General features: G+C 34.0%; 1 protein-coding gene across 3 annotated transcripts in view; it reads right to left on the bottom strand.

Annotated features, from left to right (window-relative positions):
• LOC129787920 (cell adhesion molecule Dscam2) overlaps window positions 1–24421 on the bottom strand; it is a 72722-nt gene that overhangs the window by 26440 nt on the left and 21861 nt on the right. For all 3 annotated transcript variants that reach the window (XM_055823761.1, XM_055823762.1, XM_055823763.1), the window contains exons 3-5: window positions 23974–24095; window positions 13364–13485; window positions 12811–12869 (exon numbers count right to left, since the gene is read on the bottom strand). In XM_055823761.1, coding sequence (XP_055679736.1) covers window positions 12811–12869; window positions 13364–13485; window positions 23974–24095 — 303 coding nt within the window. The remainder of the gene's footprint in view (window positions 1–12810; window positions 12870–13363; window positions 13486–23973; window positions 24096–24421) is intronic.

The following is a 24421-nucleotide window of genomic DNA, read 5'->3' as shown; positions in this document are numbered from 1 at the left end:
ATTATGTGCCATAAACATAGATAAAGTCATGTTGAGTATCACACGCAGAATGTTTCTTTGCATGAACGAGTACTTTTGGGGATGATGGGAAAAAAGTTATACCGCAAAGGAAGCATGATTGATTAGTTTATCCCTTTTTACACATTATTCTGCACATTTTTCCGCATTTTGTTTTTGTTATATATACCTATATATAATTACTATGTAGGTATATATAAATGTATAATAAATTAATAATTAATTATGTGATACATCATTCGCAAACAAATGTTGTTTTATTTGGTGAAAAACAAGGACGGATGTTTGTTTTGAGCAAAATTTTCGTTAGAATATTCAATTGAATTAAACGGAAAATAATACAACGTTTGTAGGTGTTTTTTAAGGATATCTTTACAAATCAACAACATTCCATTCAATGAAATAAAGTCCACGTGGACGCGAAAAATGAATTGATTTTTTTTTCCAAATAATTAGCTTCTCAATTGATTTTTTTGCTTTTAAAAAAAATCAAAGAAGCTTTAAATAAATTTTTAAAAGAATCTTCAGGACTTCCTTGATTTTTCTTCTTCCTCCGAGAAAAATAATTCAGCAAATTCAGCTCCTATAGGAGAAGGTTTTCCATCATATCCCAGAACTTCTTCACACAGAACAATCAAACGAATTTCCGTTAATAAAAACTTTTTCCCGCTTTTCAGATTAAGCTCTCCTGGAGCTTTTTCCTATTAGATCTATATACAATATGTACTGTGTGCTTTTTTTTAATCTGTTTGAATTTAATATTTGAGTCTATGAATTTTTCTGATATAAAATTATACTGGAAAATTCATTTATAAACTCTTTCGTGTTGCTTGAAATTTTCGAGGGATTTCCCTCGTCTTTTTTTTTCCTGGGGATTTGGGTAAAAATTTTTCAGTTGAAAGTTGTCGAAAATATGGAAATTATTATATATCAAGTGTGGTGTTGCCTTCGTTGTTTCATTCACCAATGAAAATCTATTTATCTTTCTGGGGTGGGATGAATGGGGGATGGGATAATAAACTACAAATGTAAACAGAGTTGAAATGAAATTGTGTACGCACGGCAAACTTCTGGGGTTTTATCCCTTCGTGTAGCTTTAACGTACATAAAGTGGAATTATAATTGAAGCAAATGAATGCTCTTTGGCTCATCTTACTCTTGTAACTTTATAGCGACTTTTCATCCCTCCTTGTCTCTCGGTTTTGGCTTTTTTTTGGGGGGCTGTGTGTGTTTTCTTGCTGCCTTTGACGAACACCCGTCTCCTCACAAGAGAATGTCTCTCTGGGAAAATTCAATTTGGATAAAATGTATAAAAGGAGATGGAGGAGAGAGTGCGTGGGATGAAGAAAAGATGAGACCAAGGAGGTTGTGGATTAATATTTAATACTAGGCCGAGGAGTGAGCGAAGATTTTTATTCACCAAGTCTTATTTTTCTTCATGAATATGAGACACATGCCAGATGTGATTTTTCACAATAAAAACGACGACAAGATAAAATTTCCAAGACCCCGAAATTTTTGGCAAGGACCACGACCTCTTCTTTATTGTCTTTCTGGGGTAATTCACGTTGGCACCCAGGTGTTTTTGGCGTTCACCAAAAATGCACTTTGCCCCACATTAAAAAATGAGGACCTTTTTTTAGCTCTTCCTCGCCTCCACTCTGTGAGGTTATTTTTTTTTTTAGCAACACCATGGATAAACTCATAAAGAAAAAAACTTGGAATAAACTTGCTGGATACGCGGTTTTGTGTGAGAAAATATATTTTTCCCATGGAAAATTTTGTCTCTTCCACCAGATGGAAGTGAATTTAGTGTTTAAGCATACTGCCACACAGGGGAATGAGGTCTCACAGGAGAGCTCATAGTGTGGGAGCTTTCGTGCATATTTTCACTTTAAATTGGTGTTTGTGTCAAAAACAAGTTGACACTTTTTGATAAAATATATTGCAGGAAAGTTTATGTTTAGAAAATTCCAAGAAAATTTATTTTAGAGCCATTCATGAATATAATATCATCTCTCATGTGAAAAGTTTTCATAGAAACAATCTTCATAAATTTCCCATCTCTACAAGTATTATTATTTTGTTATGTATACACTGAAGTTTTTCAAAAGCAACAATTAAAGCACAAAAAGCTCTCCCTTAATGGCGATTAGTTTCACATTTTACGTATTTAATACAAAAATAATATTTTTCATCAAGTTTGAAGAATTTATAAAATATAATTAGAGATGAAAATTTTCCTTCTTCATTCAAACAAACCCGCGAGGAAATGTCGGAGTGAAGCGTAATTGAGCCACGATGGGAGATTACGTTTTCGCATCAATAAAACGCCTGAGGGAGTTCCGGAGACACATAAATCTCGCCAAAATTGTACGTTTTAAAGTCCCCAAAAGTTGGAATGTCTTCAGAAAAAAAATTCGCAGTCAATCACTTGAGAAATGGGCTTATAATGCAGGAAATATGTATACGTGACATTAGAGAATACGAATTTAGAATTGCGACGATACGACGATGGGTGGAAAAAAATGTGCTGAAATAATGGAGAAAGATTATAAAATCAATACGATTGAGGGTGGATTAGCGGATGGAGGTGGAGAGAGAGAGGAAAAGTCTGCGTTTGTCGCGGATGTGATTGAGAAATGACGTGGAAATTTTTACAAACAGAATTGCGCCGACTTTTACAATATATTTTTTCATAGAGACATCTTATTTTCTCATCATCCCCGCCGGCTTCTTATCATCTTTTGCAACTTTTATTTTTCATAATGAGTTCTTTTCGCGGAAATTGTTCCCAAAGATCGTCTTATGCTAATTTTTTTGGGATTTATTTTTATAGCTCTTCCCGCGAAAATTGTTCTCTCGCTTTTTTATTGAATTATTCTCACTTCATTTGAATTAAGGATAATGCCTTTATTGGATTAAGTGGCGGCGCATATATAAAGGAAAAGAGAACTGACCTTCCTCCCTGTTATTGGGGCACAAAAAGCTCTTTGGCTTTAATGCCTTTCGCATGAAGCTCCGCCGTATTATCGCAAATCTTTAGCAATTTGTATAATTTTATCGATTCCAAAGACTCTCTGTGCGCGGAAGTTAATAAAATGAGAAACTATAATGGATAAAGAAGAATCTAACAGAGCAGTTTACACCGTTCTCTTTATTTCTTAATATGTACATTTATTCCCGAGAGCTTTTCCGTTTGACATTTGTTAGAGCTTTAGTAGACTACCTACTAAATTTTTAATTTCCTCACATTTTTATGAAATTAAAAATCATTTTTTTAGATTTATGATTTACAGAATGTTACAATAAATTAAAAAAGTTTCAAAAACATTTAATATGTTAATTAAATTTTTTTTTTAGGAAAAATGAGAGCTTTTGATGAAAACAAATTAAATGAGATTTTTCCTCTTTCATCTTCATCCTTAATTTGATTTTTTCACCCGGTGTGAAGAGAGTCTGAGAGAGTGCAAAGGATCTGGCTTTTTTCTGCACAGATTTTATAATTTTTTTTAGTTGGGGGATGGAGAAGAGGCGAAAGGTTAGTATGCATTGGCATATTTATTAGTAGGAGAAGAGAGATACTTTTGTTGGGCAAAAAGCAATACACATGATAATTTTCAGCTCATAAATATACAATTTCACCTCCCCCCACGCCCAATGTAGATTCCATATCCTTTCGTAGACATGTTGTATCGGATTTATATTGCTTTAGAGGGTTTGAGGAATGAGGGGGTTAACGGAGGATGGAGTTGAGGAATTCACATGCTCTTTGGGGGGTAAATGCTCTCAAATCCACCCTCATTGATGCCCCCAAACGAGGAGGCATCTCCGTCAGTGCAACAGCGTGCTGAAAGCTCCCTTTTGGCGCCTCAATTTCGGATATCTTAATATACAACATATCGATATTCGATACCCATGGCATGGACGCATGAGATGGGTGCCTGTGAAGCAGAAAAGAAGGAGGGTGGTCCAGAGAACGGCAAAAGCATGAAAGGTACATACATATTATGTAGCAAAAAAGGGGTGAACGAGTGAGAAAATAAAAAACTCGCACAAATCTTATCGGATAGAGAGAAAGGCGAACATTCAAGTCGATCATCGTACTCCACCAGCCCTTTTGGGATTCTGTATGTTTTCATGATGTTTTGGCAAATATTGAATTCAAACAAACATCTGCCAGTGATTTATCTTTGAGCATATGGAGAAAGAAAGTAAGTATATATGAAGCTGAAATGGTAATCCACCCTTTTTCTTTATATGTATATACACGCACACTTTGTATATCCTTTTTACCGCGTCGTTTTATAATGCATACAGAATCCCTTTTGCTGCCTTTTGCATACGAAACCTTCTGACTTCTTTTTATGTGTCATGCTGTACCCACCAAATGTGATGAACGGGGTGAACGTTTGGTGGGAATTTTTAGTGGTTACAATTTTTTTGCAGGGGGCTACAGGAAATTGTGAAATTTTCCTGAATTGAAGGGTTAAAGAAATTATGAAAATTTTGATTTCTTTGTTGAATTTTTTTACGATCATTTTCAAAATTTATTTTTAAGCTTAACTGAAAAGAAGACGCGAAAAAGTTCTATAAAGACTAAAAATATAATATTTCTTAAGGCAGATAGGTGGATTTTCAGTCAGAATAATCCTGGTTTAAATAATTTTATTAACCAGAATAATTCGACCAACAATCGGATTGATAATTTGAAGCTTTCAAGAAGATTTAAAAGTTTCTAAAATATAAAAAGTAAATTAGTCTCAAGTCAACAAAATAATGTAAAGTTAGTCAATGGATAACTACATAGGTATCTACTTTTAGTAAAAAAAATAACGTGGCTTTATTTCAACTAATTAACATTTTGTTAAAGTTCTACGTATTTTTTTTTTCAAAAAAAAAGATTTAAAAAAAAAAGTTTCAACCCCGTGTCAAAGGGATGCAGAGTAAAATTTTGTATGAATGGAGGGAAAATATAAAATCAGCGTCATAGTGGCGCATACAATACAGAAAAAAGTCACACATTTCGCATGGAAAATGAATGAAAAGCCACAAACGCGGGTAATCTTCTATCCTATATTACACCCATAGGGTGTATGCACAATAAATCGCATGAATGAGGGCTTGAATGCAAATTTACTAATTAAATTCCATTTATTACGTACTTTATAACTCTCTCTCCGTGTGTGTGTCTGTGACTCCAGAGGAGACTTTTCAGCATTCATAGCACAAGAGGAAAAGCTCTTTCACATTGCGAGGGAACATTTTAAATTATCCCAGGCATGTATGCTTTTCGGCATTACTGTGGGGTGCTTGCTTTTGCCTATGTTCATCTCATCTCGGGCTTTGGGAGTCTATTCATAATTTTGTGACCTCACAAAAGCTCTTTAAGCTTTCATGTTCAATATGTTAGAAATTGCAAAATTATCAAATTTCACCACATCTGCAGATTGCCCGCAGAATTGTGAAAATTGCATCACATTCACCCCATCATCCCCTCTTTGGAACAATTTTGTATTTAACATATTGATTTTTTTCACATATTACAAAAAAAGCTCGAGAATTGATTATTCAATTTGATGTCTTGATGGAAGAATAATTGAGTTGAAATTCACATAAAATGCAGTTCATTTGACATTTATCCTGAAGCTTTTTGTCTATGTAGAATATTCTCTAAATCTCTCTTTTTGCTTTGCTTTTTTCCTAAATTAAATGCATGTTCTTGAGAGAGTGGACGATGTTTTGCTTTTTTTTTCGTTCCTCAAAAAAATATATAAATTTTTCCTAATAGTCTTGGGTGTGAGAGTGACTACATAGAGCTTGTGGCTTTTTCTCTGAAAGCTCCCCATATGTGTATGTGTCCCAATTCGCATGAGATGTTAGTTATTTCCGCACACAGAGAGAGGAGGGAAAATTGTGAAACGATGTTGAAGGCAACGGAAATTCATGGGAAAAGAAATGGAAACTCATTTAATACAAGATGCAGCATTGCAATTCACATCATTCAGTTACGGTGTAGAGAGACTGTAGCCGGGTGATTTATTGCAAAAGTTTCTGGCACTGTCACAAAATTTACACGCTTTCACCGAGATTTTCATTCTCGGGGAAATCAATCATAAATGCTATATATGAGTATGGGAAGATGTATTCAACCGTGAGCTTAACCCCTTAATTTTTCAACCGTGCCACGAGTTGAGCTGCAAAATTAGATGGGAAAGTGCATTATAAAAGGGGATTTAGTGATGGGAAAATCCAACGCGAATAAATTCCAAGCAAATTGAGCATTTTGGTGCATTTTTCTTTTTTTTTCTTTCGCAGATTTCCCGTTTATATATAGTTTTAAAACTCCATTAAATTGGAAATCTTTGCGATGCGCGAAAGAGAAATAAAATTTATAACACTATACTTTTACTTTAATGTGATTTTTTAATGTGTTTTCCGAATCATTAAAAAGTTTTGAGATTTATTTTATAAATTCCGAGAAATATTTCCTGATGAGTTTTCTAAGTTTAAGAAGTTTTGCAAATCTATTCAAATTAATCAATGAAAAATAGCTCCTTGAGTTTGTTAACCAATCAGAGAGAATTTCCATATCCACCTGGTGGAGCTTTGGTGTGCAAAGCTCCTTTGAATAGAAAGGAAAAATACAATGAATGATTTATTTGAAGAAAAAAAATAAGTATTAAAATAAATGAGTTTAATGTAATCTTTAAGCTTATAGGAGATTTTGCTACCTGTTTAAAAGGAGAGAATAATAGCCGTAAGCTCTCTCTCCATCTTCAACAGCTAGAGCTTTTCTCGTGCGGTAATCGTTTGAGTACAAAAGAGAAAGCCGCATCCATGTAAGCACATGTACGACGAGATTTCATGATATATTGCTAAAGCACTCTCTACACATTTGAACTTTCACGCATTCGTGTAAAAATATGAAAGCTAAAAGCTTCCCCGTGTGCGAAGCATCCGTGAACAAATTGTGGGAGATTATAGAAAGATTAAGTGGGGTATTATCAGCATGAAAGTTGTGAATTCTCACGAGGGGGAAATATTGCAATGTTTTCCTTCCTCCTGTCCTTGTTTTTTCTTCCACCCGCTTCGTTGTGATGTGGCCCATTAAAAGCACGACCGTTTTAGTGAAGGAATATTATTTTATTTAGCATGTGGGTTGACAAATTCTCAATTTTTTTCCTCTATCTCTCTGTTATATTCCTTGAACGAATAATGGAAAAGAGAGAATAAATGGAATCTTATCACTTAAGCAGAAGTCGCTTGAAGCCATTTAAATATCAGATTTCTCTTTGTGATTTGTCCAGAGTCCCCCAAGGGGAATAAAAATAATAATAAAAATGAGAAAACGAAGAATGTGTAAAAAAGTGATTCAAGAGAGTGACAAATTCTTCTTGGAGAAGTGAAGAATAAAATTTCTAAACGACCATGTATGGATTTTCGTGGCACACGCTCTGGGTGGATTGAGTTTGAATGCGGGGGGATAAGTCAAAGAATTCGCACGCTTTTACTCGTGAAGAAGATGGGGGTGGATTTTCCAAGAAGATGCGGGACTAAAAGTGTCAGAGAAAACACTGCATTGCCATTTAGCATGTGATATTCATGAGTTTTCCTCGTTTTAGGATTATTTCACGTCGTCACTTTTGCCCTGACATTTTCGCACATGACGCAGAGCCGTGGGGGTTGCTAAGGGGGTGGGTGGTGAGCACATACGAAGCTCCCCCCGTGTGTGTGTGTGAGATGGACGGAAGTGGGTTGGAATTTTCAACCCATCTCAATCATTCACTTTTCCAACACTCTACGCCACTCATGCTGGCACATCCCCATTCAGGATCCATTAATTTATTCACTGAAATAATGCCCTCGAGTTGTATATTTCTCATCAAATTATTTACATCGTTAGGAGGAAAGGGTCTTCATTTCACATATATAGCACACAAGTTGGGAGCTTTTGCGTTATCTCTAACAACATTGCCCCGGAGATCACGCGAAAGTTCAATTACATTTTGCTTTTCTCCCAGACATTTTCATTATTCAGGAATTTTGGTAAATCTGTGAGTAATATAAAATCCAGCTGGTGGAGGAAAATAAATGCATAATTGCTGCATAACTCCCCCGCCATAATACATTATGTTCACTAATAAATGCAAAATAAAATATTGAATGCGCTTTTTGCTTTGGAGCATTTGAGATATTTTAAAACTTTTCCTTGGTGAAAATCTGGGGCGGGAGAATGTTCCTCAATCTAACCAAAACGATCAGTTGCAAGCATTTCATAAATTAGCATGTAGTTTCCGCAGCATAAGGGAGCATGTAATTCTTTTGGTTTCCTCTCCTCACCGGAAGCTTACACAAGGAGAATTTATTTATACGCAAATTGCACAAATAAATGGCATCGTTGAAATGTTGACGTTTCCATCTCCTTCATGAAGTTTTTCTTGAGCTTTTTCCCCATCAAGATTTCCAACTTGTTTTCCCTTTTCAATACGAAAATGTACTGAAATTTTCAACAATTCAGAAATTTCCTCATTACCCCGTTAAACTGTTTTACTGAGAAATCAATGTGACTTTCCGTTTGAATGCACACACACACACACGTACGTCAGGAAATAGATTTTCAGATTTCACTTCCTGCCTCATAAAATTTGTATGTATATATCTATATATAAATGGAGAGAAGAAATTTCTTCCTTTATTCTCTCTCCTTCAATTTCCCCATCACTAAATTGTCTTTTGCTCTTTCGCGGTATAAATATTGGAAGCACACGGGACTTATATGCGGATGGTGGTGGGAAAGGGATGAAAATGGAAAGGAAATGGTTTGGCAAGAAAAAAAAAAGAAAGAGAAAAATTATGTTCATAAACCATAAAATACCAATCATAACTTTCTTTTCGCTGAGAAAATTTACATTTTCTCATCCTCAACAAAATAAACATCGCGTTATGGAATGAAAAATAAATCCTGGCAGTTTTTACTTTTTGATGGGTAAATATTTTTAGGCCTCAAGGCATTATTTAAATTCTTCCTTTTTTGCATCCGCTTGAATATTTATAAAGGTCAACTCGTGGTGGCAAATTTTCCATATCTTGTCTGTTTTTTTGCTTGTTTTTCCTTAATAAATAAAAATAATTATTATCTCTTGAATATTCTATTAATATTTTTTTTAGTTTGAAGGAAATGTATTTTAGTAGAGAAAAAAATGTGAGGAAAATTTAAAAGCTCATTAATTAAAGAATAAACTATAACAAGAAAAAAGAAAATTTATCTTCAGGAAAACTTCCAAAACTTCCTATAGTTAGGAAATAAATAAAGTTCTCAAATTATAAGCTCTAAGAAACATAAAAAAAGATTTTTTGACGTCAGGCTAATAATTTCCTATATATAGCACACAAGAGAAGAAAATATATGAAATTTTCCAAGGTTATCATTTTTCTTTATCTTTAAGAAAATAATATTTTCTTCCACAAAGTTCCAATTTCGGAAAGAAAATCTGTGACAAATAGAGAAATATGAGAAGTTCAAACTCATGGGAATAGAAGAAGAAACAAGAGAGAAGCCAAAGTAAATAAAATCAGAAATAAAAATATTTCTAATTCTTTTTTTTTTCTCCGTTGAAACATGAAAGTTCTTCCCTATATTGAATCTTTTCTATTAATATGAATTTCTAGCGCAAAAGAAGAATTCACCGAGAATACCACAGAGATTGAGAGACTCTTGAGAACCTGACAACTTTGGGGAGCTTTTGAGTGACACACATATCTGTGACTTTTGCAACTTGTACATATGCAATGGACACAGCAGATGAATATGGGGAGGGGGCTTCTGCAGGGGCTCACTTCAAAGTTCAAAGGGTAGTACATGGAGAGATATTCTCAACATACATACAAATGACTTTATTATACAATGTGCCACAAATAATCTCTCTCTCCCTCTCTGAAACTTTATTATGCTACGCCTCATGACATCACTGCATAATGCTTTCATGGAGAAAAGAAATGCAGAAAATTGGAAAATATTACAACACATTTTATTATTTAATTAAGAGGAGAAGGTACAGCTAAAGGCTCTTTTATTCGATTTTCTTTCATTTTTATTTAGAATTTTATACATAAATCCTTTATCAATTATTTGATTTAAATTTTAAAAAATACCCTATAATAAAACATTTCAAATTCCTTATAGAAGATCTATTATCTTTGCATTATGTTACATAAACCCCAAAGAAACTTTTGAAAAGCATGCTTTATTGAAAAATTCAGAGAATTTTGTAAGGATTTTCCTCTCTTACTCCTGTCTTTTTGCATAGAAATAATTTAATATTCTGTCTTTCCATGTTCTTTCTGCCAAACATTTCAATTTGCATTGTTGGTTTGTGATGTTGTTGTTTGAATTTATAGAATTTATTTGTTGTGGTAATGCACAAAATATTCATAAAATAGAATACTTTTTGTGGAAAAGAGAATTTCCCCTCAAAGAAAATTATATCATAAAATCAATTTAGTATAGAGAAAAAAGGTTATTATTATTTCAAGAATCCATTAGATTGGTATAACGAACCTCTGCAGCAATAAATAAGATCTTCAAGGATAATTCCTCTTTTTCCCTCTCAGAAAGGAAATTCACCCAAATTTTCTCGCCTTTTCCAATACATTTTGGGCTCATGGTGGAGCGATGCCTTTTCCACAAGGAACTCCCACTTTTTATATTTATTTATTCATTATGAAAGACAGTACGGTGGAATTTCATGAATACCATTTGAGTGGTTTGTGCGGTGTAGTATCGGTGTGCGCTTCGTATCCAATTGTTATTCTATTCCTTATGACTATATACATACTTCAATAGGGGGAAGAGGGGATACAGTACAGGAGCATGGAGAACATGCAGAGAGTGTGGCGTAAAAATGGCAATAAACAATAGAATCCGCCCATTTTGGCGCAACCACATGAGAGAGCACATATACACATTTCCCCCCTTTTAGATTTATTTTCACTTCAACCCCCCATCTATTGAAATTGATTACAATGGACTTTTTCAATTCAATTAAAAAGAGGTCCATTTCCCAACTAACTTCCACTCCATTCCATCACCGACAGCAAAGCATGTTCATAGTTTTTAAGCTTTCCAGCATTTCATAACGTCATGCACATCGCGTCGATTTCACAAGTGTTTGAGCTTTTCTTTTGGTGAAAATTTTCTCTCTATAGAACTTTGGGTGTGTAACAATGGGTTGAATGAGAGGATTTTATTTATTTTAACAAGAAATTTCTTTCTAAAGGAATTAATTGTTAGAGAATGTAAAATTCCTTTTATTTATTATCCTTTCAATAGCATAATGTTCTTGCACGCAATTGAGCATTTCTCCCATATTGGACAAAATTTAATTAGACTCAATTTGAGGGAGAAAATTTAATAAATTCAATACAATTAACATTATTACATATGCTGGGTGTGTGTAATGTACCAACAAAACGATCATTTCCTTCGTATGTACAATTCTATGCACACACACGACATAACATATAAGCAGGCTTACTTCCACAGCCCCTCATCGACCTCATTTTACATTTTCGCAAAATGTATTCTAGCGGAGAAATTTAATTTAACCACAAGAGCTAAAAGAATTCCCTGTACATACAAATCTAATAATTTGTTATGCAAACTCGGTCTGCTCTCGTTCTGCATGGACGCAAAATACATACACACAGCTTTTTTGCAATTTTCCCTTTTCACCCCCAAATGTGTCCAATTTGGGAGATTTGCCAAATGAATCGCGTAAAAAATCCTTTTGGATCTCTTTTTCTCCTTCATCCATTTGGCTGGGGAGAGAGGACAAATAAATTGAATGAAGGAAAGTCAGGTGGATAAATTTAATTCATATTCATCAAATCACGCGAGGTGTTTCATCATATACCTGATGACGATTATATTGAGGGTGGTTGAGGAAAAATCTCAATGAGATGCGCAAAAATCTTACCAGTAAAAAATCTGGTAAAACTTCAGACGAAGAATATGCAAAATGCTGATTTGAGAGAAGAAGATTATGCGGAGGAAATAAAATAAAGTCATTCAACTTTGTCGAACTTAATCCCATACAATATCAAATCCCTATCTGATTACAAAACGATTTAACCTCCACAAAGCTATGGGGGGTGGTGTATGTTGAAAATTCACCCCAGTAAGCAAAATGTCTTGTATTCCCATGAATAAACCTTCATACAGACAATCCGATTTATTGTAGCACAAACACAATCGCATCGGGGTGGCTTCCCGGGAGGTGGGATGATTTTGGGTGCTATCGTAAGTTGAAGAGAGAGGAAGGGAGGGTTAAATCGCCCCTATATATGGTGCGGCGACGGTTCAAAGTCAATGATCCGATAAGAAAATATTTGAAGCCACACACAATCACATAAGAGAGTCGTGAGATATCCTCAAAATACAATTTGGTATGGCAGGAACAGGGAAAGGAGGATAAAAGGCGATGGGCAGGGGGGTGGGGTACAAAGATGAAAATTGGTCTTGCACGTCCTAGAGCGGAAACGTTTATCTCGAAGGCAAAATGATATCGACAACCGGAAGATTATTGTGTGATACAAGCTCAGCGTGAGTGGGTTTACATGGGGCGAGTTTTCATATCAAAAAACCCCTTTCCCGACTTTTCTTAAGGGGTGGAAGGTGGGGAGTTAAACACGATAGAATTTATGGTGGACAGAAACATTTTATGAGGTGTATGGTTAAAGTATGTGGAGACAATATACAACAAACTTTAATTGTTTCACCACAAAACTTACCTCCCTTCACATGAACTTCTCGGCTAATTATTGCTCCCACCAGGTTCTTCAGTTTGCACCTATAAAATGGATTAGATACAGAGTATGTATTAGAAATTAATTGGGTTGTTGAAAACCCTTAAAATGAATAGCACGTATAAGGAAATGGAGAAAATAAAATCAGTGAAATCAGTACAGTTCCACTCCTTCTAACCCCAATTTTCCCTAAAAAATTTTATATTTCCCCAAATTAATTTTGCTTTAAAGTGGTTTGCGTTTAATTATCTCGATTAACTTTGAATATAACTGCTATAGTTTGTTAATTAATGCTTATAATTAGCATTAATTTAATTATAAAATTTGTTCATACGTGAATGTTACAAAGTTTGTTTGTTTTAATTTTAAAAAATCTATTTAATATAAATTTTCTACAAAATACCACAAAAAAGGTATTTCCATGCGATTTCCCGAGACCAAATACCAACAAAATCCAATTCAATAAATAAAAAAAAAACGAAGAATGAAAAATCAATTTTCTGTTCAACAGTTTATAAACTTTTTATTATGCCCTTACCTGTAGACAGTTGAGTGTATCTCATGGCGATATTTCTCAGCTGAAAATGGATAAAACAGGAGACTTCCATTTGACAGGGGAAACACCAAGTCCTGATGGGGTAAAACGGGAGACCATTCCACCTGCAGAGAGAGGGAGAAAAATGTCCTTTTAAGTGAACTTTCAAATGGTTAGAAAATAAGAATGGCACAAATTGACACAAAAAAAATTCCCATATTTGTGACAAGGAGGAAATAATGACGATTCCCCCTTTTTTGTGCCTGGCCCACATCTCCCAATTTGCATAAAAATACATAAAAATGCTGAAGAGTGGCATTCGTTAAAATGAATTTGATACCATGAGAAACTTTCGGATATTTTCCAACATTCACATGACGATCATGCTAGAGAAAGCATTTTCATTATTGCACAGCTCGGTATATTATATATAGAGGTGACGGTGAGATGGAATACATTTGGTGTGAGGGGCTGAAAACTTCGCAATATTTAAGTTTTTTTCGATTTACATTTCTTCTTTTTTTGCTCTGAAATTTTTCGTTAAAAATTAATGGGAAAATGTGGAATTAGAGAATTTTCCGAAATTTTATTTTGCGGAAAATATTAAACGATGGAAAATTCTAAAAAAAAAAATTTAATGTTAGAATTTAAGAATAAAGCAATTGAATTTTTTTTAAAAGCTCATGGCGCCTCAAAACATAAATACATAGACTTAAAATAAAGATTTTAGTTCATTCTCAAATGTTAGAAAATCTATAGCCAATCCACCGTTAGGAAAATTTTATAATATGATCACATATTGAGACGTTTACCAACAAAATATTAAAAATTCAAAATGAATCTAAAAAAAACTTTTAAAAAAATTAGAGTAAAGTTTTACTTTAGAATTTTCTTTTCTTTCTCTCTGTTAAAATACATAATCTAGAAATTAGATTTAAAGGAAATACTTTGTCAAACTTCTTGAATAAAATAATTATAAGAGAATTTCCATTATCATTTACGCCTAGCATAAATACGTTAACTATCATCCACGGTAAAGATAAACAAATTAATAATTTTCTCCGTAGAATTTTCTACTTCTAAAAATCTAATTTTCAACAAAAGTCTTTCATCATCTCAAAATGAAAGGAATGCAAAATGTTTTATATAAGAGTTGGTATGTTTTCCTTAACCAACCATGTATACTTTATATTGTTTGTTGTTGATAAGCTTGGTTAGCTTCGTTGAAGATTCTCCTAAAAAACATTGTAGCTCTGTGAAGTGAAGCGCAGTATTTTCTAAATTTTCCTTCCTTTTGATAAATTCAATTTTGTTCCTTTTGAAAATTTCGCGACTGAAATGTTCTCGGAAAAGTCTAATTGGAGAAGTAAATTGCATAATGTGGAAAGCTCCTCAGGACTCTCTCTAAAGCTCTATGTGTATTCAAATTTATACTCCACATCGTATTGAGATGAAATTTACTCTCATTAAATTTTCAGTTTCATATATACAATTTTGTGAGAGAGAAGTAGACAACCGGAATAATATATAAAGTATATATTGTAAAATATGTATAAAATAATAAATTGATTGAAAATTCTCGTGGGAGCTTTTCTGCTATTGTCTGGAAACAATCAATTGTGTGCACAAAGTTGATATTTTCGTGCTCACTGAAACCGAGACGGGGTCGGTTATATAAAATAGACAATGATATGCCCCTTTTTGGATTCACTTTTTAGCCATACCCCGAGTGTATTTTCCATGTTTGAGGGAAAACTCCAATGTGGGTTGGGGTTGGGGGTGAAAGTTTTGAGCATTTTGAGGGAAACGGAGTTGCAAGTCAGAAATATATTTTATTGTTGACCTGTTTCACTTGTTCCCAGGAATTTTCCCCAAGGGACTCAATTTCACTTTGCCTTTATTGTTGTACTGGGGGCACACGTTGCTTGTACCCACCCACGCTCCTCAATGCTGCAAGACGCCCCCTTAGCAGTGAGGTCCGCCGAGGGACTTCCTGCCTAAATGTCCGCATAAAATTTTCATGCTTTTTTATTTTTCATACAAAATACCCCCAAAATGTGACCCTTTTTCGCACCTCTGAATCCAATTGATGGGGTTGAATTTCACCTTGGGCATACACACGCAAAGCAATGAGACAAAATCTCTCCACCGCGGGGGTGAAAGGGTGTGTGTGCAATCAATGGGTTCACATTTAGGTAAGGGAAATTATAATAAAATTGCAGGATATGAGATTTTCCCGTGATTTACACGCCATCAAATGCAAATAATCCCCCAAGGGTGGGTTGTTTGGGGTGAAAGTGTGGAAAATCACACATTCCACGTGATTGTCTGCCCCCCAAGCTCTTCAATTAAAGGCATGCAAAAGATGTTGATGACGTGTGCTGAGTCAAGTGGAAAAGCTCCCATGGCTCCCAGGCGCAAAGGCTTTATCACCCCCCAACCTTCCACCCCTAGAGAGCTTGGTATATGTAAATCGGTACTTATCCACACAGGAGGGTGGTTTGGGTCGTGTGCGTAAGAATTATAATGGGGATCTCATCACGTCAATATTATCTGAGGGTGGTCTACTCCCTCTCCACCAGTTGGTTGGAAAATACAGAGACAAACTCAAGAAGGAAAAGCACGTTCAGCTTTGATGTTTCTTATTAGTGCAAATGGCATATGGCACCCCCCGCTCCCATCTCAAGCGATGGATGGCTTAATTACAAGAAGCCACATTGTTCTTTTCATATTCCAAAACACGTGTATGCATTTGCAATATGAGCTTTTAAGCAAAACCTTTAGAGCAAAAGCTTTAGAGTGTGGAAGAAACGTTAAAAGATTGCGAAAGGGAGTGAAATTTTCTACATGGAAAATTTTGAAAATGTCTTATCTCTGTTTAAAGATCTTTTAATTATATCTCAAAGTAATACATTATGTCATTAAACATTTAAAACCCTTTTCCATGTAAGAAATTCGGGTAAACTTAATGGGGTGAAAGAAAGTAAAGAGGAGATACCTTTAGGAATTTGAAAATTTAGTTTTTTCAAGGTTACCAGAACACTTTTTTTTAATTAAAATAGCTCAGAATTTCAGAATTAATCAATATTATCAATTCCTGTCCAATTTCAATCAGAGAATAAATGTGAATATCATTCAAAATTGAAGGTTAATTTAAATTTCTACGTGTTCAATTAAATAGTTAATTTTTTATTGAGTTAATTCAATTTATTCGTAATTTTCTTTTTTTTTCAAATATAAATTTCTGAGTAAAATCTAATTATAATGTACATATTTTATTCAAAAACCTTCCCCATATGTGACAGTCAGTGGAGTAAATATTAATAAAATGGCCAATATACAATAAAATTGCATTTATATATCATTTCTGCCAACTCAGATATTTTATATATAATTTTTTATATGTATATGGAACAAAAAAAAGCTTCGTTGGCAGAATAAAATTGATTGGGGGTAGAGGTTCAATCTGGAAATTGAAAATTGAGTTTTTTGTTCCATATAAAGAGCAAACAAAACTGAATTTTGTGAGTGTTAATTGGATGTTAAGTGTAAAATCATCACTTCCTGTTTTACTCAAACTTCACGCAAAAGCTCCCACACACACAGACTCTCTGGGCGAGGAACTCATTCATTTTCCATGTTTCGCATTTGCTACACATCCTCTATACACGCATTAAGTATCAGGGGTATGGGATTTGTGAGCGAAATTGATGATTTCCTTTCGACATTTTCGAAGGAGGGTGGGAGAGAGCTTTTGGAACTTTTGGCAGTATTGGGGGAGTGTGGAAGGAGCTGAAGTGGGAAGAGGGGGAGGAAAGAGGCGAAATATCCGTTCTGGACGATAAAACACTGATAATGATCTCTGAAATTGGAAGTTAAATCGATGGATAAAATTTAGCATTTAAAACGCTATATTTGACTGCTCTCCGTGAAATCAAATCCTTCCTTTGGATGTTTCTTTTTGACTTCTACTTTTTTCTTGCTATTTTTTTTTCTTTCTTTCATTTGTAAAACGCAACAATGTGGATCATAAAATGCTACCTCCCCCTCACAGATGGGAATGAATGAGAGAAAGAGAGTGAATGAAAATGGACTCAACGACTGTGCTATGTGTTGTAATTTCAATGGTGAGGACGAAGAGACTTTGTTGAAGTGCTTGGCGTCAAATGGAAATTTCAGTGAGAAAGGAACACACACACCATGTCATTTAAAAGGGGTAATAAACCCAGAAAATCAAGAGCAAGAGAAAAGGGGTTGCTGCTGATGAATATTTTGTTCCTCGAAGCGTATAAGCAGAGTGTCAAGTGTAGCACACACACACCCTTCTATATGTTGGGAACAATGGGGAAGGGTTTTGTGATGTACAATCTTCAGCAAAAATCTTTAAGAGTCTGCTATATATCACTCGCGTCGTCTTCACTCGCTGCCCCCCAACCCAAAATGTCATGAAACACACCCACTAACATTTCAATTTTTTTTCCCACAATAGCTCTCATCATACACCCTAAAGGGCTCAGGGGTTGGTTGAAAATATATAGCCGCGAGTATATTGGGAGGAAAATTGATGAAAATGCTTCGATTAATTTATTTTTTATTATTTCATTACCCAGTAAAAATCAATTAGTTTAATTGATTAAAAATCTCGATTTAAAGAACAGAGAAGAGATGTTATTAAACCTCCAAAATTCTAAAAGGCTATTTTTAAAATTAATTAAAAATAATAGATGAATAATTTTTTAAATGTCTTCTTAATATGGAAAAGAATCAGCCTATATTATTATGCAAATTTTCATTTAGAACCTTGCATTATAACCTGTAGATTTGTCCTTTCAAATTTTTTGAAAATGAATTTATTGCAAAATTCCCCCGTCTGTCTCTCAATTAAAATGTCTATAGAAAATGGTATGTATATAATAAAATATTCATCGTCATTCTTTCATTTTAATCAAATTAAATTCTGCTCCAATAATTCATATTTATTTTTCAGATTTTTCCCAATTTTCATTAAAAAAAAACCCAGACAAAAAAATTAATGCATTTTGAAGTTATTGAAATAAATTCAATAGAACATTGTGGGGAGAAATTCCCGGAAAATTGTTCAAAAAGACGGCTTTTCATCTCGCTGACCCACTGGGGGAGTTATCCAACCCTATTGCATAGAGAGGGTTACAATATTCAGCAATAATGGCAAACAAGAGCATTGATACATTTTTTATGAGCCCCACATTATGTTGGCATTGTTTTCAATTACACAAAACACCCCCACATAAAAGAGCTCTCTCTCTCTCTCCCAGAACATTATAACACTGTAGCATATATGATGATTATGTGATGGTTATATATTTGTCGCTAATAGCTAGGTGGTGTAAGTGCAAAAGTGCCTTTTGCAAATATTCACAAGCGCAAAATGGGCGGGAAAACTCTTAGGGACTCAGGTGGTTTGGGTGCCATGATTTGCCCATTAATAGTGAATTAGGTACAATTGCAAGTTCTGGTGGAACATTTACCACCCAACATCTACCTACAGGGGCTTCCTCGTAACACCAATTCGCTGCTGAATAAAATTGTATTGTTAAACTTTTCCAGCAACATTCCACTATGACGATATATACTATGTATGTTTGTACATGAATCTATGTATAGAAATGAAACTATATTGTTGAAAAATCTGACTGAGAATGGCTTTTGTAAAAGAGCTACAGAATAAATGATGATGTTTATTATTTCCAGTGAATTATTTTCATATTAAAAATGTTTTTAAAAAGAAATAAAACTAATGAAAGGGTGATAAAATAATTCCAGAGCTTTCGGCTGTTATAGATCTTTTATTGGGTCGTCAATAAATTAGAAAAAAAATCCTTTTTTACGTTTTAAATGTATTAATTTGTAAAAAAGGTAAAATACAGAAATAAATTCAAAAGCTTTGAAAGCTTTGAAATATTAAGAGGATTTTTACAAAGTAATTATAGACAAAATATAGTTTTTTTAAATAACTTCAATGTATTTCTTCAGTTAAATCTGGGTTTTCCTCAACCTTCCGTGACCTCTGCTTTCCCTCCTATCATCTACTTAATCACAGATGTTTAAATTTACCCGAAGGCCATGTATCTTCCTTTCATTGAGCCTGTGCCATATCTATTTAATAAATCTTATCTTTATGATCTTTCATACAACAATGCTCATTACATAAACGACATAATTATTGAGCTTTCCCACACCTTTATATACGAATTTCCTCCGCATAGACAAATTCATAAATTTAGATAAATAAAATATCAGAGGATGCTACCCATAAAATACAAGCCTCGAAGGAAATCGCGTCTATTTGTTTTGCAATTTGTGCTTTAACCATCAATGAAATGAAATATTCTGTGGTTGTGTGTGAGATAATGGCAATAACCATGCTAATTACAGCTGAAAGTGGAAACATTGATGCGGTGAAATTTAGATGATGAGGTTGCGACACCACAAATGATAAATAAACTTCCCAAAGCACTCAAGAGATAGATATATAGTATAACTTCTTGAATTCCAATTAAAATCATGTTGCAGAAGATGGGAAACTTCCACTGAAATTCATTATTGTTTACATGAAAGTAACAATAGGGAATTTGTAATTAGGATGATGATGTATTTTTCAAGTTATATACTCTCCTTGGAGGGATGTGATTGCTGCAGCGCAGGATTTCATCCTTTGTCGTAATTATTATTTTTATTTAAAGTATTTCAATCTTTCATTTAAGCGGTGTGAATTCTGCGTAAAAGACTTTCAATGCGATATACATATTTACCATATGCAGAGTAGGACCCTTTACGGAATGAATGGAATACTAAATAGGTACAGAGAGGGAGAGTGGACATGAAAAGTAAAACCCTCTTAAACCCTTCTTCAAATTCTTGCGAAGAGAGTCCACATGAGGGAGTCGCAATTTTGTGTGACGTGTGCGTTTAAGTGTTAACATCACAACATGCATTTCATTAAATTTTATATCGTGAGCGTTTTATCAGGACGAAGGATATTTGCATATTTTCTCCATCTAAGAGCTTCATCTGAGAATCCTCAAACCCACCCCCATTCACTTGAGATGTGTAGCATATTTCCAACCACAATCTCCTTTCGCAACACATATTATTAATTCATCCCGCTCACCCCGAAAAAGGTGCGGGAAGGAAAAGAATCCCTGCTGCTGAAATACTCTCAACACTTTATTGTTCGTTGGTGAATGTTGTGTAAGTGGGAATCTGCAGAAATTCCATCTTCTTCACTTCTTTATATTCGCACCCTGAACTTGTTGAGTTTCCTAATGAAGTTAACATTACATTCGTGAAATATGCTGTGCTTAGAATTCATTTCAAAATATATTTTGATTTCTTTCACAATAGAACATTTGAAAGAAATATCCATTAGAAGGGATAAAGGTGAAGGTTTAATTAAAATTATTTGTAAAAGCTCACGTAAGTACTCTAGCGAAGACTTAAAATATTCAGTTACGAAATTAAGTCAAAAACAAAGAATTTTATTTCATAAAGAGAATAACATTTAATTTTCAATAGAAATATCAATAATTCAATTTCTCCTAATTCTTGTACAAGAATTCCATTTTGGATATTCATATTTTCAAGTTGAAGAAGTTAAATATTTGAATTTTAATGTGAATTCCGGAAGCTAGATCCAAATAAAATGCAAATTATAAGATTAAATCTCAATTTAGAATCTTATCCATATATGCCAATCAATAATATTATTTTATTTTAGTTAATATTAAGTGAAAAATATGTATTGGAATTAAAGAAAAAGTAGGGTAATTTAATTATGAATGTTTAAAAACAAAAAGAAATTTTATTATTTTAGTATTATTTTTCTTTAAATGTTTTTTCCAGTTTTTTTTGGTTTCTTATGTATAAGTTTTTAGCGTATAAACCGTAAAATAATTACATAATGCTCATTAAGCAAAACATTTCAAATTAATTTAAATTTTAATTAAATATTTCGTGATGTTTTTTTTTTTAATTTCATAAATAATATTTAGTCCTAAAAAATAGTGCAACGCTAACATTACTGATCTGTGTAACTTTTATCTTCATTTTATGGATGTTTTTCTTAAAAAAAAAACACGCTCAAAACTTTAAAACATTTAAAAGCGGTCATTCACTTAAAAATTACTCATTTCATTTAAGTTTTAATGTTGTTTATTTCCGTTTTTGTACTTTTATTTTTTTTTGTTACAGTTGATCACTTATTCCAAAGAAAACTTCTCAGTTTAACTTGGACCGTCAATTGAGATAGAATTTAAAATCGAAAAGAAAATGGATATTCACGATTATGAACATTTTCAACCATTAGATTACATTTTCTTTGTGATTTTATTCATTGTGTCAGCCAGCATAGGTCTCTACTATGCAATTAGGGCAAGAAAAACCATCACAACTGTGGATGATTATTTACTGGGAGGAAGAAATATGGGACTTATTCCAGTCTCCTGTTCACTCGCTGCTACATCTATTTCAGCAACGACAACAGTGGGTCAAGCTACTGAAGCATACGCATATGGGACCTATATGTGGATTTATGTATACGGGTCCGTTGTAATGGGAATACTGCTAACATGGATTTTCCTCCCGCTTTTCTCTGAACTTAAACTAACTACTGTATTCAAGTACTTCGAATTGAGATTCAATCGAAGAGTTAGGCTTCTTGCTAGTGGATTGTACTTATTCAGTGGCATTATCTACTTGTCTTATACGGTCTACGTTCCTGCTTTAATCTTTCAGCGCGTTAGTGGAGTGGATATATATTTAACCATCATGATCTTATCAGTTATTACTGCTGTCTATACGGCAATCGGAGGCTTTAAAGCCGTAATATGGACTGATGTACTTCAACTTGGCTTCATATTTGGTTCAACTATAATAGTAATCTGCGTTGGAATTTATTCTGTAAATGGAATTGAAAATGTCATCGATGCATCAAATCGAGGAGGAAGACTCTACATTGCTAAGTATTGAGTAGGTTAACATAATTCCCTAAATATATCTAAAGGTTTTTAAATCATTTTCAGTACGACTTTAAATTCAAGAACATCAATTTGGGGTCATCTCTTCTCTACGGTTTTCCTAACATTCTTCAACATTGGACTAAATCAAGCGAATGTTCAGCGATTCATGTCCATTTCAAATCTCAAAAAGATGAAAATATCAGTATGGATACTTGTTGTCTTGTTTAGTACCTACATGTGCCTTTCACCTGCCTTAGGAGTCATAATATATGCGAATTATGAGACTTGTGATCCATTCACAGCAGGGATAATTGAGAAAATTGATCAAATTGTTCCGCATTTTATTCAGGAGAGGGCCTACCTCTTTCATGGTTTCAATGGCATCTTCATTGCTGGTATATTCTCAGCTAGCTTATCTACAGCATCATCCTACTTGAATGCCCTCAGTGGGATTGTCTTTGAGGATTTTATAAAACAAAAATATCCAACAATCAAAGAAGCTACAGCAGGAAGGATCGTGAGGATCACTGTCTACATTCTGGCAATTCTACAAATTGGATCGGTATTCTTCATTGAGAAGTTGGGAACAATTACGCAGATTGCTTTCCAAATTATGTCTCTCAACACTTGCGCTTTGCTTTCCCTGTTTGTTCTTGGAATTTTCATCCCCAAGGCCAATAGTAAGGTAAGCCAATATAGATTTTTCTTTGGTATTTAAATTAAATCTTTTTAATTTCTTTCAGGGAGCTCAGGTTGGAGCATTGGCTTCAATTGCTTGTATTCTAACCTTGATAATCGGGAGCATTGACAGTAAACCAGAACCTATGCTTCCATTTCGAACTGATGGCTGCGTAAACATAGAAAATCTAACCGACCTAACTCAACTTCATCAAAACTTTAATATGGAACTTAAGGTTGAAGAAGAACACAGCTTTTCTGTCTTTAAAATTAATTTCAACTATTACGGTTTAATTGGTTTAAGCGTAGGTCTAATTGTTGGTTACCTAGTTAGTTTACTCACAGGAGGTAACAAAGTTAAAGATCAAAGACTTATTGCAAAGTTTTTGAGAAACGAATGTTTGCAAAATGAAGACATTCACCTTAAACCTGATACAGAACTTGAAGCTTAGTTTAAACAAGAAATAAATATTTTAAAATTTTTAGATGATATTTAAAGTAAGAAAATGCGTAAAAAGTAAGGCAGATCATGTAACCGTAAGGAACAAAGTTAGATGAAACTAACTTTTACCACAAGGAATAGAACATAAAATTCTCTCTATATATCATTTACAACACCCTCCTTTTCTATATAGGGGACTTTCTTTAGCAGATCCATAATAACATCGTCGAAGGAAATGAAATAAAAATCATTTTCTGGCAAGACAATAAAATGGTATTATTCAAATATTATATACTTTTTCGGAAGGGGGAGTAAATAGTAACGCCATTTAATTACTTTCTTACGGTGCGAATGATGGGGCACGTCGGGAAATTAAAAACCCTACAGCTCCTGTTGGTGAAATCGTAAAAGACGGTAATATCGGACGTCGCCTTAGGGATGGGGTGGGTGGAATGGTTTAGGAGGAAACTCATAAAAGGAGGCGCGTTTCAACTCACCTCTGGTGCAGGACTTCCGCTGCCTGAGCATTCAATTGTTGTGAGTGAGTTGTTTGAGAACTCAACACGATGTGGTGGCTCATGGAGGAATACAGGCCCCTGCAGATCCAATAGTCTGACACCTGCAACGAAAAAAAACCAAACCAAGCGTTTTAGTACAGCAATTATAAGATTTAATGAAGCATCTCTATAGAAGTTATTTATGACAAAAAGAATAAGTAAAATAGGGTGGAAAATTAAAATTTTCTTCTTATTAAATTCCATTTTTCTTCATCAATGACTCCAAGATGGGTACAGAATTACTATTGGAAGGGAAAAGTCAATAATTTTCCGGCTAAAATGGTCGTAAATTAATTTGAAAGAGAATCTTTCTTGTTATCCTTCGTCGTTTTCTTTTTTTTTCTTTCCCAATACTTGGTGTATATTTTCCTCAGGGAGGAGGTGTATC

The sequence above is a fragment of the Lutzomyia longipalpis genome, chromosome 1 (assembly GCF_024334085.1).
Source record: "Lutzomyia longipalpis isolate SR_M1_2022 chromosome 1, ASM2433408v1".
Classification (NCBI taxonomy): Eukaryota; Metazoa; Arthropoda; class Insecta; order Diptera; family Psychodidae; genus Lutzomyia; species Lutzomyia longipalpis.
This window is presented reverse-complemented; position numbering and strand designations above follow the sequence as displayed.